Source organism: Harpia harpyja, chromosome 1 (assembly GCF_026419915.1).
Source record: "Harpia harpyja isolate bHarHar1 chromosome 1, bHarHar1 primary haplotype, whole genome shotgun sequence".
NCBI lineage: Eukaryota > Metazoa > Chordata > Aves > Accipitriformes > Accipitridae > Harpia > Harpia harpyja.
Window position 1 is genome coordinate 90,692,838 of NC_068940.1, and position 13,186 is coordinate 90,706,023.

A 13,186-nucleotide genomic window follows, 5' to 3' on the forward strand; every position below is an offset into this window, starting at 1 on the left:
TGAGAATGAAGACTGAGATGCAATCCCTCCAGATACAGACATTCTTCTTTTTCACATTACCACTGTTCTGTATGTACTTACATATGCTAAACAAAGGCCAATAAATACAACTGGCTATTTGGAACCCTGATAACCTCTACATAGTCATAACAACACCCTGCCCGAACTGCTAAAAAAATAGTGTTTTTCCCACTTGGCAATTTGCTATGGCCAAGTATTTTACTTCATCCAGTAAATGGATTTTCAATAGTAAAGTGTGATAACAATATAAAAAGAAAATTTAAATGGTGGAGAAGTTAACATATGACTCATACAAAAAAAAGGTAATTCACATTAAAACCATGACTCATATTAGCAGGAGAATATTTGTCCCAGAAATATATTCTTAACAATTGCAAATTGACAAGTTTCACAGTGATGTTAAAAATATCTGTAATTAACACAAGTGACAAGATAATTATGAGAGAATAAGAAAAGCCAGATAAGAAAAGGACAAAGCAGAAGAAATTTTGTGCCCTTACGAGCATTTCATGATCTGGTCTACATTTTTTTTTACATGTTTCTTTTATAAAGAAATACAATGATAGACTTGTATGGGGATTTGAATTGTCAAAACTTTTTGATCAACTCCTAAGGAACTATGTTTAGGCAGTACAAGATAAAGTGCTACTAAGGACTAAAAACTAAATGAAGAGAGAAAAAAATAAAGAGAACGAATAACTGATCAACTTGAAATGCTTCAAGGTAATGTACTTTGGGACATGAGATATTTTACTAGACTTACGAATGATGAGGGAAAGTTCATGAATAATGAGGTGATAATGGCAATATATTCAAGGTCAGTCAACTAAAGACACCAATAAGAAATCTAGTGGGACTTACCAACCCATATAAAAATCTAGAGAGCCCTGACAGTTTTGTCTAACAGAAATGCTGGGTAAAAACGCATAGCTGACTGAGTTGAGTCCGATTTGTGCTGCAATTGACAAGGGACAGCTGTTAAAAGCAAATACTTAAAACTTTTAAGAGATCACAAGGGGCATCCAAGAGATCTATTTAAATGTAAAAGAGAACAACAACAAAAAAACTCTGTAAGAAACTTCAGTCACACTGTAATATGGAGAAGCTAGCAAAAATATAACAAAGTTTATTTTAAAAGGAAAATAAAATTTTAAATGAAACAATAACAAATTAATATCGGTAGTCTGTTAGGAATATCTGCTGGCTCTGCTGTATGAATATATTGTGATGACCAGTTATATGGAAGAAAACTAACTTAACCATGAATCTTTGCATATCAAGTTTTGGACTGCTATGAAAACTGAGACCACTAGCGCAAGTGTAGTCCTGGAGGCAAGACCTTTTCCCTGTTTTGTCTTTCTCCTATACTACATGATCCTCTGAGATATGTGTAGAAAACCACGATGCTGCTTTGCAGAAGATCATCCCCAAACTGAGATCCTTTCTGATTTGGAATAAAAACTCAGAAATGTCATAATCTTCTCTAAAAGCAGATTCAAAAAACAGAAAAATATGAAGTGTGTTGAGACAGTTTTCAGCATTACATTTTAGCTAAGGAAAACAGGGGAGCTCAAAACCTCAAAACAGTAGTTGAACTAAGAGCCTCAGAGTCCCACAGTTGAAACTTCTTTGCCCTACCAAAATATAAATAATAAACCAAATCTTTCTTCTTGGTAACTGTTCTCATATCAACTTTCTAAAAATGCATGTAAAATTGTAAGAAGTGTTCTTAAAAACGGATGGAGTCTTGGTTGGAAAATGTGGATGCAAACTTGAAGGTCCATGTGATGATACTTTGTGCCCTATTGTAGTTTTTACTATCTTATTACTGAAACTCGGTCTATCTCCTGCCATTTTCCTACTAAATCAATTAAAGCTTTTGAAGAAAGTGGCCAATCAATATCTAACAAAAGAGTACAGCCATTTCCATTAGAAATGAGAATAAAACACCCTGCAAAGCAGCTTAACACTGAAGCATGTAATACCTTATGCAGAATTTGATCAGATCCTCCATTTCCTTCACTTCCTTTTGTCCAGAGATTTTCAGTTGCTCATTAAAAAAAACAAAACCAAAAACATTTTGTATTTAGAATAACTTGGAGAATTAAAGTACCCCCCTTTCATGACTAGATAGTCCTTTCAGAAGTAAGGAGTTTTTTCTCCAGATGCAGAAAAAAAATAAGTGGGGGCCTTTCAGAAACCTGAATTCTTTATAACATGTAGAAAGGTTTTGGACATATTTGAACACTCAGACAAATCTTAGTCCATTGAGCTAGTACAGGATGCCTACCAGAATCTTCCTGATGTTATCAAGGGTTCATCACTGGAGAAGAACGATGTTCTTCTTAGCAATGCAAACTGACACATTCACAAACTGCTAAAGGAAGGAAGTACAGATCAAGGAAAAGATGTTGCTTGCACTCAGGAAAAGCAGATATAGCAGAAGAGGAAGGGCATCTCTCACAAGGAAATAAAATCCTAGGGGCCCTTTCAGGGAGCACCCTACTTTGCAATGAAGAGTTACAACTTGGGGAGCAGCCAGCGCACATCCACAATTTCAAGACAGTAAGGTGAAGCCCCACTTGAGACATGACAAGATACAGACAACCATGTTCCCATGGGCCAGTAATTCTTAAGTTCTTAAAGGAAATCAAAAGGAAAAAAAATTAATCAAGTCCACAAGCACCAAAGCGTAGAACAAGCTGGAGGCCTGGCATCTCTTGAGCCCCCAAATGGAAACTGTAAAAAAGTGGGTTAAAAAAAAAGAGAAAAAATAAATTCAAAATGTTAAACAACAAATAAGGGAAAGAAAAATAAACAAGTAGGTAAATGAGGACTGATATGGAATAGACCATAGCTGGACAGCTGAGTTGGATTGCTTCCGTGTCTGTATTCGCATACAGTGTGACACAGGTCAGAGCAGCCTTTGTGGATACCGGTAGGAAAAACCTTCCTCATGATGTCGTCACCACTTGTGATTTCAATCACCCAAAATATGGACATGTGCTCTGTCCTTCAAAACCAGCAGAATCTAGAGAAGAGCAACTTGGACTAATAGTTGTGATGCACTTCCATGATCTCACACTCAGGCCTCGGTCAACTGGTAAGACTATGACTATATTCACAACAGAAGGTGTTTGGGCCAGACCAATTAATTCATAAATATGGACAATTGAATTAAGGATTTTTTTTTTTTTTTAAGGAGGGAAAAGGGAGGATACCCAAGGAGGAAGAGCACCTCATCGTAGCCAAGGAACATCTTGATCATTTAGCTTACATAAAAAGTACATATATATTCACAAGTCTAGCCATACACATGTGGCTAGATTCTAATCACATGATGGGGTGAAACCAGAGATAGCCACTGTGAACGTATAGTATTACAAGATTTGCAGGAGTGTAATGAGAGAATTTCTCCTCTTTGTTGCAAATATTCTGATAAAGAAATCAAAATTTAATCAGAAGAGTTAGGTTTGATTAAGAAGTAAAATTGTGAAGCATAACATATAGGATTGTTAAGTTTGAAATGTAGCCATAGAAACTTTAGGAACTGTGTTATGTGTGACTATAGGAACCTTAATATTGTTGAAGTTTGAAATAGCTAACCATAGAAACCTCACCAGGAAGTTACTGGTTTTTCTATGTTTTGTTTCAAGAAACTAAGGAAACTGTCATGGACACCAGTTATGCTGCTTGGAAACCCCTTACCCTTCCCATCTCGGTTTGAGTATCGAAGATTCCAATCAGTAGAGCTAAGTGAAATTGACCAATCATTGTTTTTAAATAAGAATATTGATAAGGTTATATAATCAAAGGACCAATCATTATAAAGGTTAAATTTAAGAGCGAGCATAGTATGCATTTTTATGTAAAGAGCTTATGTAACAATGACCTGACAGAAAAAGTCTATAAAAACTGATGGATTTTGATACTAAGTTGACGCGCCTTTGGAGGAGCGATCCCCCGCATCCCCAGTGCTGCAATAAACGAAGTGCCTGCTTCTTAACTTCACATTAGTGTTACGGAGTTTTATTCCAGATTTCGGTAACATCTTCAGAAAAACAGTACATTTTAGTTCTTCTTAAAAGGAAAATAACTAACACTGAAGAAACCTATGTAAATAGATAGCTGCCATCTCCAAGCATAAGAATTCTTTTGTGTTGTTTTACTCACTTGTCATTCTTGTTCTTCTCTTGGTGTCTGAATCACCCTTGTTACTATACATGGAAAACAAATCAAAAGAAGAAAAAGAAAGTGCTTTAGCTAATGAGGGTTATACTTATTTATTTTTAGAAATATTTTATTTGACTTTCATTAAAATTATTAAGTGTTCTGGTTTTGTGTTCAGTGGAAGCAGGTCTGAATCTCTAAGAACTATTAGACTTGGAAAAAAACGCACATTTTCTTGTAGGTTTTGTATCTTGTATTGATTTTTTCCCCTAAGAATTGTATTTACCAACTAAAATTTCCAAGTACCTGATATGTACTTCTTTTCACTACTATCAGCCATGCATACCATACATGACTAAGAAACATGTTACATTCTTTATTGCTTTAAGACAAAAGAACTGGTTGGAAGTTCTAACATGCATGTCCCTATCTATGCAACACCAGCGGTTTCCAAACACTGTCTGTGTATTCACTATTGTTCAGCTTCCACCCTCTGTCATCCTAAAGCCATATTATTACATAGTAAAAAAATATATATATTACCTGTAATGGAACACTATTCATTCCTATGTATTTGCAAAGCCTGACTTTCAGGTTCTTGGACTGAATCTGTAGTACTGGTATTTTAACAAAAATTATTAACCAAAGAAATCTGATCGGTTGCTCAATGAAAGACAACAAACACAGACCACTCCTCCCATGTCATTTTTATGTACCTGTGTGTTAAAACAGAACTACAATAGTAATTATTATGGAATCTAGCACAATCTAGAACCATAACGATAAAAAAGGCATATGAAACCATGTTTGGGCCAGTTTACCAGACCCACTAAAGATTATGGAAAATCACCGCAGATTAAAATTGCCTGCTTCTGGCAAATACACACTTTGTGTTATTTTTACACTTGAAACTGCATCAGACTTACCGATTTAATCTTAAGAGGTACATAGTAACCCATTCTGAAAATAACTTGTGTTTACCCAGATCCTGCAGAGCCCAGAACTCCTAAAGAGAAAGAAACAGTTAATGGCAGGTAATTGGAATTTTGCTCCTGTTAAGCAAAAACCAAAGTAAGCAAATGAATATTAAAAGGATACGAGGGAAATGTATCATGACCCTTCAAGGAAATTTCTCCCCAAAAATTCTACTAATTTTCCTCTGCATGTAAATTATTTCTTTTTGCTAGCATGATACATCCATATTAATCTATCGCTGTTATGGCAAATTCTATCTAAACACCTCCAGCACTTCACCCCTATTTTTCCTTGGCTTATTGTCTGACCTCTTTTATTTTTTAGGCTACACAACTACAGGTTTTACTCTCTTCTGAGTTTTGTACGTGGACCAGATCTATTTGTAGAGACTTTTTTTTTTTCCCCAAAAATTGTGGAATAAAGGAAATATATTGATAAAGAAAGATATGGTCTGGAGAAAAAGGGAAACTTAAGGCTACAGGAATAGAAGAAGATTGAGGAGAAGAATAGAGGCAGTAGGAGAGGAAGAAGGGAGAGGAGACAGAACTTGGAAAAGGCAAACAGAGGGAAACCAGAGCTTGGGGTTACCGCCTCCAGTGCTGAACAACCACCACAAACTAGGCTTCCCTAGCTGACTACACTGAGCTAACAGCTGCTGCATATTGCTCAGTTGAGAGAAAGTAGCCAAAGCTCACAGACAAAAAAAATGAACTTCAGAGAAAGAACAGGTTAGAAAGAAATGGACATAGATAAAAGCAGGTGAACAGCAGAAACACAAGAAAAAAATGGGCAAAAGTTAAGTAAGGGAAATTAAAAGCAAGAACAAAACAAAGTTGTGATCACATCTGTGTTTTTTTAAAGGAATGGCAGTCAAAAAGTATAATGAAAACCACATTTGAGTATAAAAATGAGTTAAAATTACAGAAGTGACTAAGAGCTGAGGGTCGGGCAGGTGGATAACAGGAGAATGTGAGAATTAAGCATTTGTTCAAAGACATGCAGGGTTCAGCTGCTTTAGGAGGAATTTCAGAATGTTTCTAGTTAGTACTAAATGTAAGCACTCCTGCACTGTTGCCAAAGGGTTCTGGCATTTTTAGGTCAATTTTGGTTTGCAGCTGAAAAAAACCTGTAAGTGATCTACAAACCAATATGAAAACTTACTTTGCTATTGACAAAGTATTAGTGTGTGAATAAACCACAGGTGAAATTACTTCAATATAAAAAAAAAAATTCTTTTAAAAAATCAAACTTTTTACCAGCATAAAATTGTACCTGCTTTACCGCATCAGTTTTGGGACTCACAACTTGTCAGCTAAATCATTTCATTGTGTGAAAAACAAAAGGTCAGCTACTACCAACTGAAGGCTGCAAATGACCCTCAGTGTAGTAGTAGTAGGGTCACAACTATACCATGATTGTTAGTTCCTCAGTCTGCACCTTCAAAGAAGGGGAGATGGAGCTGTAATAAATGCCACTACTGCAGGAGCCTGCGTGTGGCTCCATACTACATGAGGGTTGCTTCTGTTCTTCCTGTCGCATGTAGGCCACTAAGAAATGGAAAAATCCCTTGTATTCTATGACAAAAATACCTTCTCTTACAAACACACCCATCCTCTTACCACCTCACCTGTACAAATGCTTAATTCCACAGCTACAGCTCTTTGTATTTTTGTTGCTTACCACTAGAAAATCTCAACTTTTAAACTATTAATGGCTTTAAGCTCATAGAAAAAGTCAGGTTAGACCTCTTACTTAAGAAAACAAGGAAAAACAAAGAATTTGGTCAAAATCACTTAATTATCTAGGACACAACTGGAAAAAGAAACAGTAACTGCTCATTTTCATTCTATGCTTTACACACAGTCATTCTGCTCCCTAAAACAACCTCCTAAGTCCACCTGCTCTCATTTTAAATTAGATTCAAAGACAAAGAGAAGTAAATCAGAAGTTACGGAAAGGCAATGAAGTTTCCCAGGCAAAGTGAACAATATTCCTCACACGGAAAAGGCACTGTATCAAAAAAAAAAAAAAAAAAAAAGTCCTTTTGGCTCTTGCAAAAAGGCTTTCTTTTTTCCTTTCCAGATCAGGTACTTACAAACTTTCTTTTCAGAATTTCCCCTCTACATTTTTATCCAATTATTATTTGCCTAGCATCTCACTCCAGTTCAAACATTTCAGCCATATTTCTACTTCTAAAGATTGCACTATATCCAGGTAAGAAGTTTATCTCTTTTATTTTAATACTCTCATCTCTTTTATGATTAGACTTGGTCCTGAAGAATAACTTTAGGCTGAGTTAGCAGCAACACAGGATGGGATAGCAGGCTGAGCAGGACACAATGACAAAATGTGTTCCAGTGCTTTAAGCTACATTTAGAACTGATCTTGTGCCCAAGGAAGGGCGGAGGCCACTATGGGCTGAAATTCTAGCAAGAGTTTATGATGAGATGGGATCTCACTTGTCATTAGATACTGGACAAGCTGATGAGCCTGAGAGCAGATATTTAGGTGTCACCTGGTAAACCCAAGTTAAGAGTAGTCTGATCAACCCGAGGTTGAAATTTTCCTTATGAGCCCTGTCCAACTTCATTTGTGTCTTACGGAATACTATCAGAAGGTATTCTTAAGCAAAACAAACAAACAAAAAAAGAGGGGGCAGAAGGAAGGAAAATTCTTTCTACCAGACCTTAATCTTAAATGTGAAGAAAATCACGTTCTCACCTGTGTATGAATATTTATGACTACTCATATTAGACCTGTACCAGAGGCTGGAAATTTTACTTCAGCACGCTACATTAATGTATCTTTCATTAGCCCTCTTTGTTAATGTATCCTTCATTACTAGACATAGGCTTAACATAGGGTGGTAGCACCACACAGATAGATACATTAGTCTCCTGGTACCTTAATAATGCTACAATGACACATTTCCCAGGCAAATCATGGCTTGAGACATTCTCTATTACACCAGGGTTATGTCCAACCTGATTTACTCATTTTATATTAAGTATTCCTAAAATTGGGTGCTTGTATTAATTAATACCTCAGGAATATGGAGCTCCTTTAACTGGTCTTCAGTAATTTCACTGAGCTGTTGAAATGTCATTGTAAAATCAGCCTTTGTATCTTCCATAAACTAGTGAAAAAAGATATTTCTATCAGAGTTTTTAAACTATGGGCTGTCAGTCCAGATGTTTGCCAACAAAATTAGCAAAGCAAACTTACTTTTAGGAGGAAAGCAATCAAATAGTTATCATCCTCATTCTCCCCAAGAAGACCCAATTTTGTTTTTGCATAGTTCTGTGAAACTGAAGATAGTAACAAAGTAAGGAAATTGTCACATAACATAATTTATAGTATTGTGACTACACGGTTTGAGCTCTGGAACTGCATACCGGATGTAATAGCGCTCACCATATCCCTCCAAAATCTGGGAAGCTGTCCTGGGTTCAGCTGGGATAGAGTTAATTTTTACAGGAACCTGGGAGGTGGGGGGGCATAGCCGGGGCAGCTGACCTGAACTAGCCAAGGAGCTATTCCATACCATGTGACATCATGCTCAGTATATAAATGGGGAGCGGGCCTGGGGGAGCTCTCTCGACTTTCGACGGGGGAAGTGGCTGAGCATCGGGTTCCGGGTGGTGAGCAGTTGCACTGTGCATCACTCTTTTTGTATATTCTTTCATTAGTACCGTTGTTGTTGTTGTTGTAACTTCTCTTTTTTTTGTGTTGTCCCAGTAAACTGCCCTTATCTCAACCCTCGAGGTTCCAGGTTTTTTTTCTTTTCTCTCCTCTGTCTCCTCCCTATCCCACCGGAGGGGGGCGGGAGGAGTGAGCGAGCGGCTGCGTGATCCTTTGTTACCGGCTGGGCTGAAACCACGACAGAAGCTCTGCAAAAACAAAAGAAATGTCAAATTCTATGGAACTACAATACTACTGTGGGTACAATCCTACTGTACACTAAACAATGAAAACTTCTTCTGTCTGATATCTCACAAACATTGATATTCTGAATCAACTAGGATCTGTAGCGGAGAAAAGACTGAGGGGAATCATTTTAACAGGCTTCAAGCACATAAATAGCTGCTGCAAAGAAGAAAAATACAATGTTCTTCCTTTTCATACTGAGGAAGAAGTCATGTGTTTAAACAGCACAAAAGAAGATTCATATTAGGAATCTTTACAATAGGGTATTAAAATACTACCTCATTACTTCAGGAGGATGTATGGTCTTCATAAGTAAGCATCTTAAAGAACAAGCTAGACAAACTTAGAATAGAAAACTACAGGCAAAGGTCCTACCTTAGTTAAAGGAGAATGGACCACACAACATCTAGGACCACCTTCCAGTCATATTTTGCTATTATTTATGACCAATGAAAACCTTTCTCCCCTCCCTCCAACCTTATTCTGACCAATAATTAATTCAGAATCAATTTCTACTTAGAAAAAAAGATCTTAAAAGCTAATCCCTTTCTTTCCTATGCATATGGTGATTAGATGGTCTCCCATCTCACTAGTTCTTTTAAGCATTAAGATATTTTAAGGATTACTTACAGCTGCTTTTGCCTGGGATCCAATAAAGGTTTTAGAGCTTGTAACAGCTTGCTCAGATTAAACAGCCCAACATTTGCCTGGTTTCCTATTTTATACCTCCTTTCATCATCAGATGTGTTTGGAACAAAATCTGTTTCAAACAAAACATTACTTTTCCACAACAGAGTAATTACAATAAACAATCAATGTTAAAATATTGTAGTGCATTCATTTTTATACTTACACAGCAAACTAATAAAAGCCCTAAAGCCACTAAATATTTAAAATCAGATCACAAGGATACTTATTTACAGTGATTTAACTCAAGTTCTATTGTTTGCAAATCTAAGGAGCACATCCTTCACAGACAAGTTCCCATGTGTCACAAGTGACATTTTCCTACTTGAAGATACAAAATAAATTCAGATGTTTAAACAGAAGACGACCATTTTTACACTAAAAACAATGTCTTATTCAATGTTTTTACTATATATAGTGCTACTATTTAGCACACAGACTAAGCAAACAACTGTACAACCAGATTCAGGATTTACAAGTATTTTTGGAAAAGTAACATGTATAAACATGTATTTAAATAAATAAGCCACCTAAGCAAGATTTGTTTCAGTTGTACAAGCAAGATTTTTGTATTCACATAAAAATTAGGACTAACATGTTCCAGTAAGCAAATCCATTATTTGGGAGACAGTAAATATCTGCTATGCAAGTTACAGGTATCCAGAAGTAAAATCTATGCACAAGTCTCTGAATAGATGCAGTACGAACCCCTTGCACAGATCAAATGCAGATAAGCTGATCAATGCACAGCATTGCCTGAGTCCTCAGAGGACATTAATAACAAATGAAGCATTAAGGAGGAGACTTGTGACACACCTGTCAGATCTGGTGATTGGTTAAAATCTGAATTTTAACTCTAAAGCATTTCATCTGGTTCTAGGGTGTATGGGCTCTGGCTGGGATGGAGTTAATTTTCTTCATAGCAGCCTGTATGGCGCTGTGTTTTAGACTTGTGACTAAAACAGTGTTCATAACACACTGATGTTTTAGCTATTGCTGAGCAGTGCTTGCACAGCATCGAGGTCTCTGTTCGCACACTGCAAGCCCAGCAAGTCAGGCTGGGGTGGGCAAAGGGCTGGGAGGGGACACAGCTGGGACAGCTGACCCCAGCTGACCAAAGGGATATTCCATACCATATAATGTCATGCTCAGCAATAAAAACTGGGGGTAGTTTTTCCAAGGCAGTTGCTGCTTGGGGACTGACTAGGCATCAGTCTGGTGGTGGAAGGTGGTGAGTGATTGCCTTTGCATCGCTTGTTGGTTGCCTCCGCCCCTTTTTTTTTCCCTTCACTTATTCAACTGTCTTTATCTTGACCCATGAGCTTTTTCTCGTCTTTGCTTTTCCCATTCTCTCCCGCAACACGCAGCAGGGGGCAGTGAATGAGTGGCTGGTGGGTGCTTAATTGCTGGCTGGGGTCAACCAACCCACCATATAGAGAAAGACCTAAAACCAGAAAAGCCCTGTTTTCTCAGTGCAATAGAAACGATATGACATTTAGTCTCATGTGATTTCCTGAATTTGAGGCTGCAGAAAACAAACAAGATGATAACCACTGCTGGTTCTGAAGCTTACTCAGATGCAACCTCTAAACAATAATCTAATAATATGCATTTATGTACATACTGAACCTATATCTATCAATCTCAGACTGAATGACTTCATACTTTCAAAGAAAGGTTGCCATGACTGGGTAGGTTTGTTTTCTTCCAACATAGGATTAGCTGCTGTGACTATAAAGCTAGAGCACGATGCCTGCAAAGTTACTGCATAAAGCTTTTGCTTTTGGCTGCTTACAGCAATATGCAATTTTTAGTTTTCTAGGTTTCTGTTGTAGCATCTATTCAAGTGATGAAGTTCAACTGGAAACATTCTCCTGAAAATGAGTTTAATAGTAGTATTTCATTAACACGACTTTTAGCACTTGAAATGCAAACTGTATAGTGTATCATAAAACTGACCTCTGATATAATTTTTTTCCCTAAAACTCTTCAAATGATACAAATGCTTGGGGTTTTTCTGCTAATAATGTTAGGAGTTTTCATGCACATGGAAACTACATAAATTAATATAAAGAATTTATTTTAAGTAAAAAAACTATATTTAAAAACAGGTGCTACACTCACTTGGGTCATAGGACTTCATAAATCCAAATGGACCATAATCTATGGATAATAAACTGAAGTTATCTGTATTGCACACACCTACAATTAAACAACGAGGAGAAGCAAAAGTTAAAATTCCACCTGAACCCTGCAGCCTCCAGAAAATTTGCTGTGAAATAGATCGACTGAATCTAGAGAACTTTGGAGCAGTTACCTTTCAGAAATCAGACTCTGGAAAATAAACTTGTCTCTCTTACTCTTGACCTGGCATGCATTTTAAGTATGAAAATGAGAAACTGTTCACTACATTATCTTGCGTCTGGTCTCTATACCTAGGTGGCACTGTTTCCTTTTCAGTGCTAACAGTATTGAAACAGCATCTTGCAAATTGGTCATTAGCTGCTTCCTTGCAAGTTGACTGGGTGCTGTATTAGCAAGAGAATGCTATTTTATTTTTCATAATATAAATCTGAAACAAAGGTGGACAGTACTGTATCCTATATACTATAAAAGGCCAGATTTTTATGTAGATGCACCAAATTCAGAGCACTTAAACTTATATAAGACATCGATACATGGTCTTCATACATCAGATTATTTCAATTCTGAGAATTCTTGCTCCCATATTCTTGCTTCTGTCAGATACAGTCATGCTTTGAAAGATCAGAAAGTGCTCCTAACTCTGCTACGAAAAAACTTGTATATTAATGCATAACAGATACTGCTGTAGGCGAAGACATCAGAAGAACTGAAGAACAAAGTGACAAATAAAAGCCATCTTTAAGCATGACTATAAAAAGTCACTCTTGTAAAGCCAATGCCATCTACTGCAGCTTACCATGTGTAAACCCCACAGACATCCACAATGCAATCAGATTTGCAGTCTCTGATACGACTGTAGAGAAAAATTCCTAAAATCAAATACATCTTTTCCTTCAAGTTCTCTGAATCAAAAATATTGAATGCATTAAATAACACAAACATTTGATTCATTTTAGAAATATGTCATACATTCTATTTTTAAATTTATATCTCTGTCTGTCAGGACTTTTCATTCACATTCTGAATGATGTGACTGCACAATAACCTTATCCAGCAAAGACTATAGTTAAATAAGTACATCCAGATGCCCTAAAAGAAATTTAAAAGTCCAAAACAGAAGAGAGACACTGTATATACTAGTGTATATACTAGTATATACTATATATACTACATTTATACTAGAAAAAGCATAATTCATCACTTCATGACTACTGCTAACTTAAAATCTGAGCAGTAAGAGAACAAAAAATAACAGAAAATG

At 36.7% G+C, this 13,186-nt stretch overlaps 1 protein-coding gene across 1 annotated transcript in view; it reads right to left on the bottom strand.

The window, feature by feature from the left end:
- LOC128138784 (protein adenylyltransferase SelO-like) overlaps positions 1-13,186 on the bottom strand; it is a gene marked incomplete at its 5' end in the record, with an annotated part of 28,993 nt that overhangs the window by 5,123 nt on the left and 10,684 nt on the right. Inside the window, 8 exon segments of the mRNA XM_052780313.1 lie at positions 4,195-4,238; positions 5,118-5,197; positions 8,210-8,302; positions 8,392-8,466; positions 8,555-8,609; positions 9,727-9,853; positions 11,905-11,982; positions 12,722-12,794. Coding sequence (XP_052636273.1) covers positions 4,195-4,238; positions 5,118-5,197; positions 8,210-8,302; positions 8,392-8,466; positions 8,555-8,609; positions 9,727-9,853; positions 11,905-11,982; positions 12,722-12,794 — 625 coding nt within the window.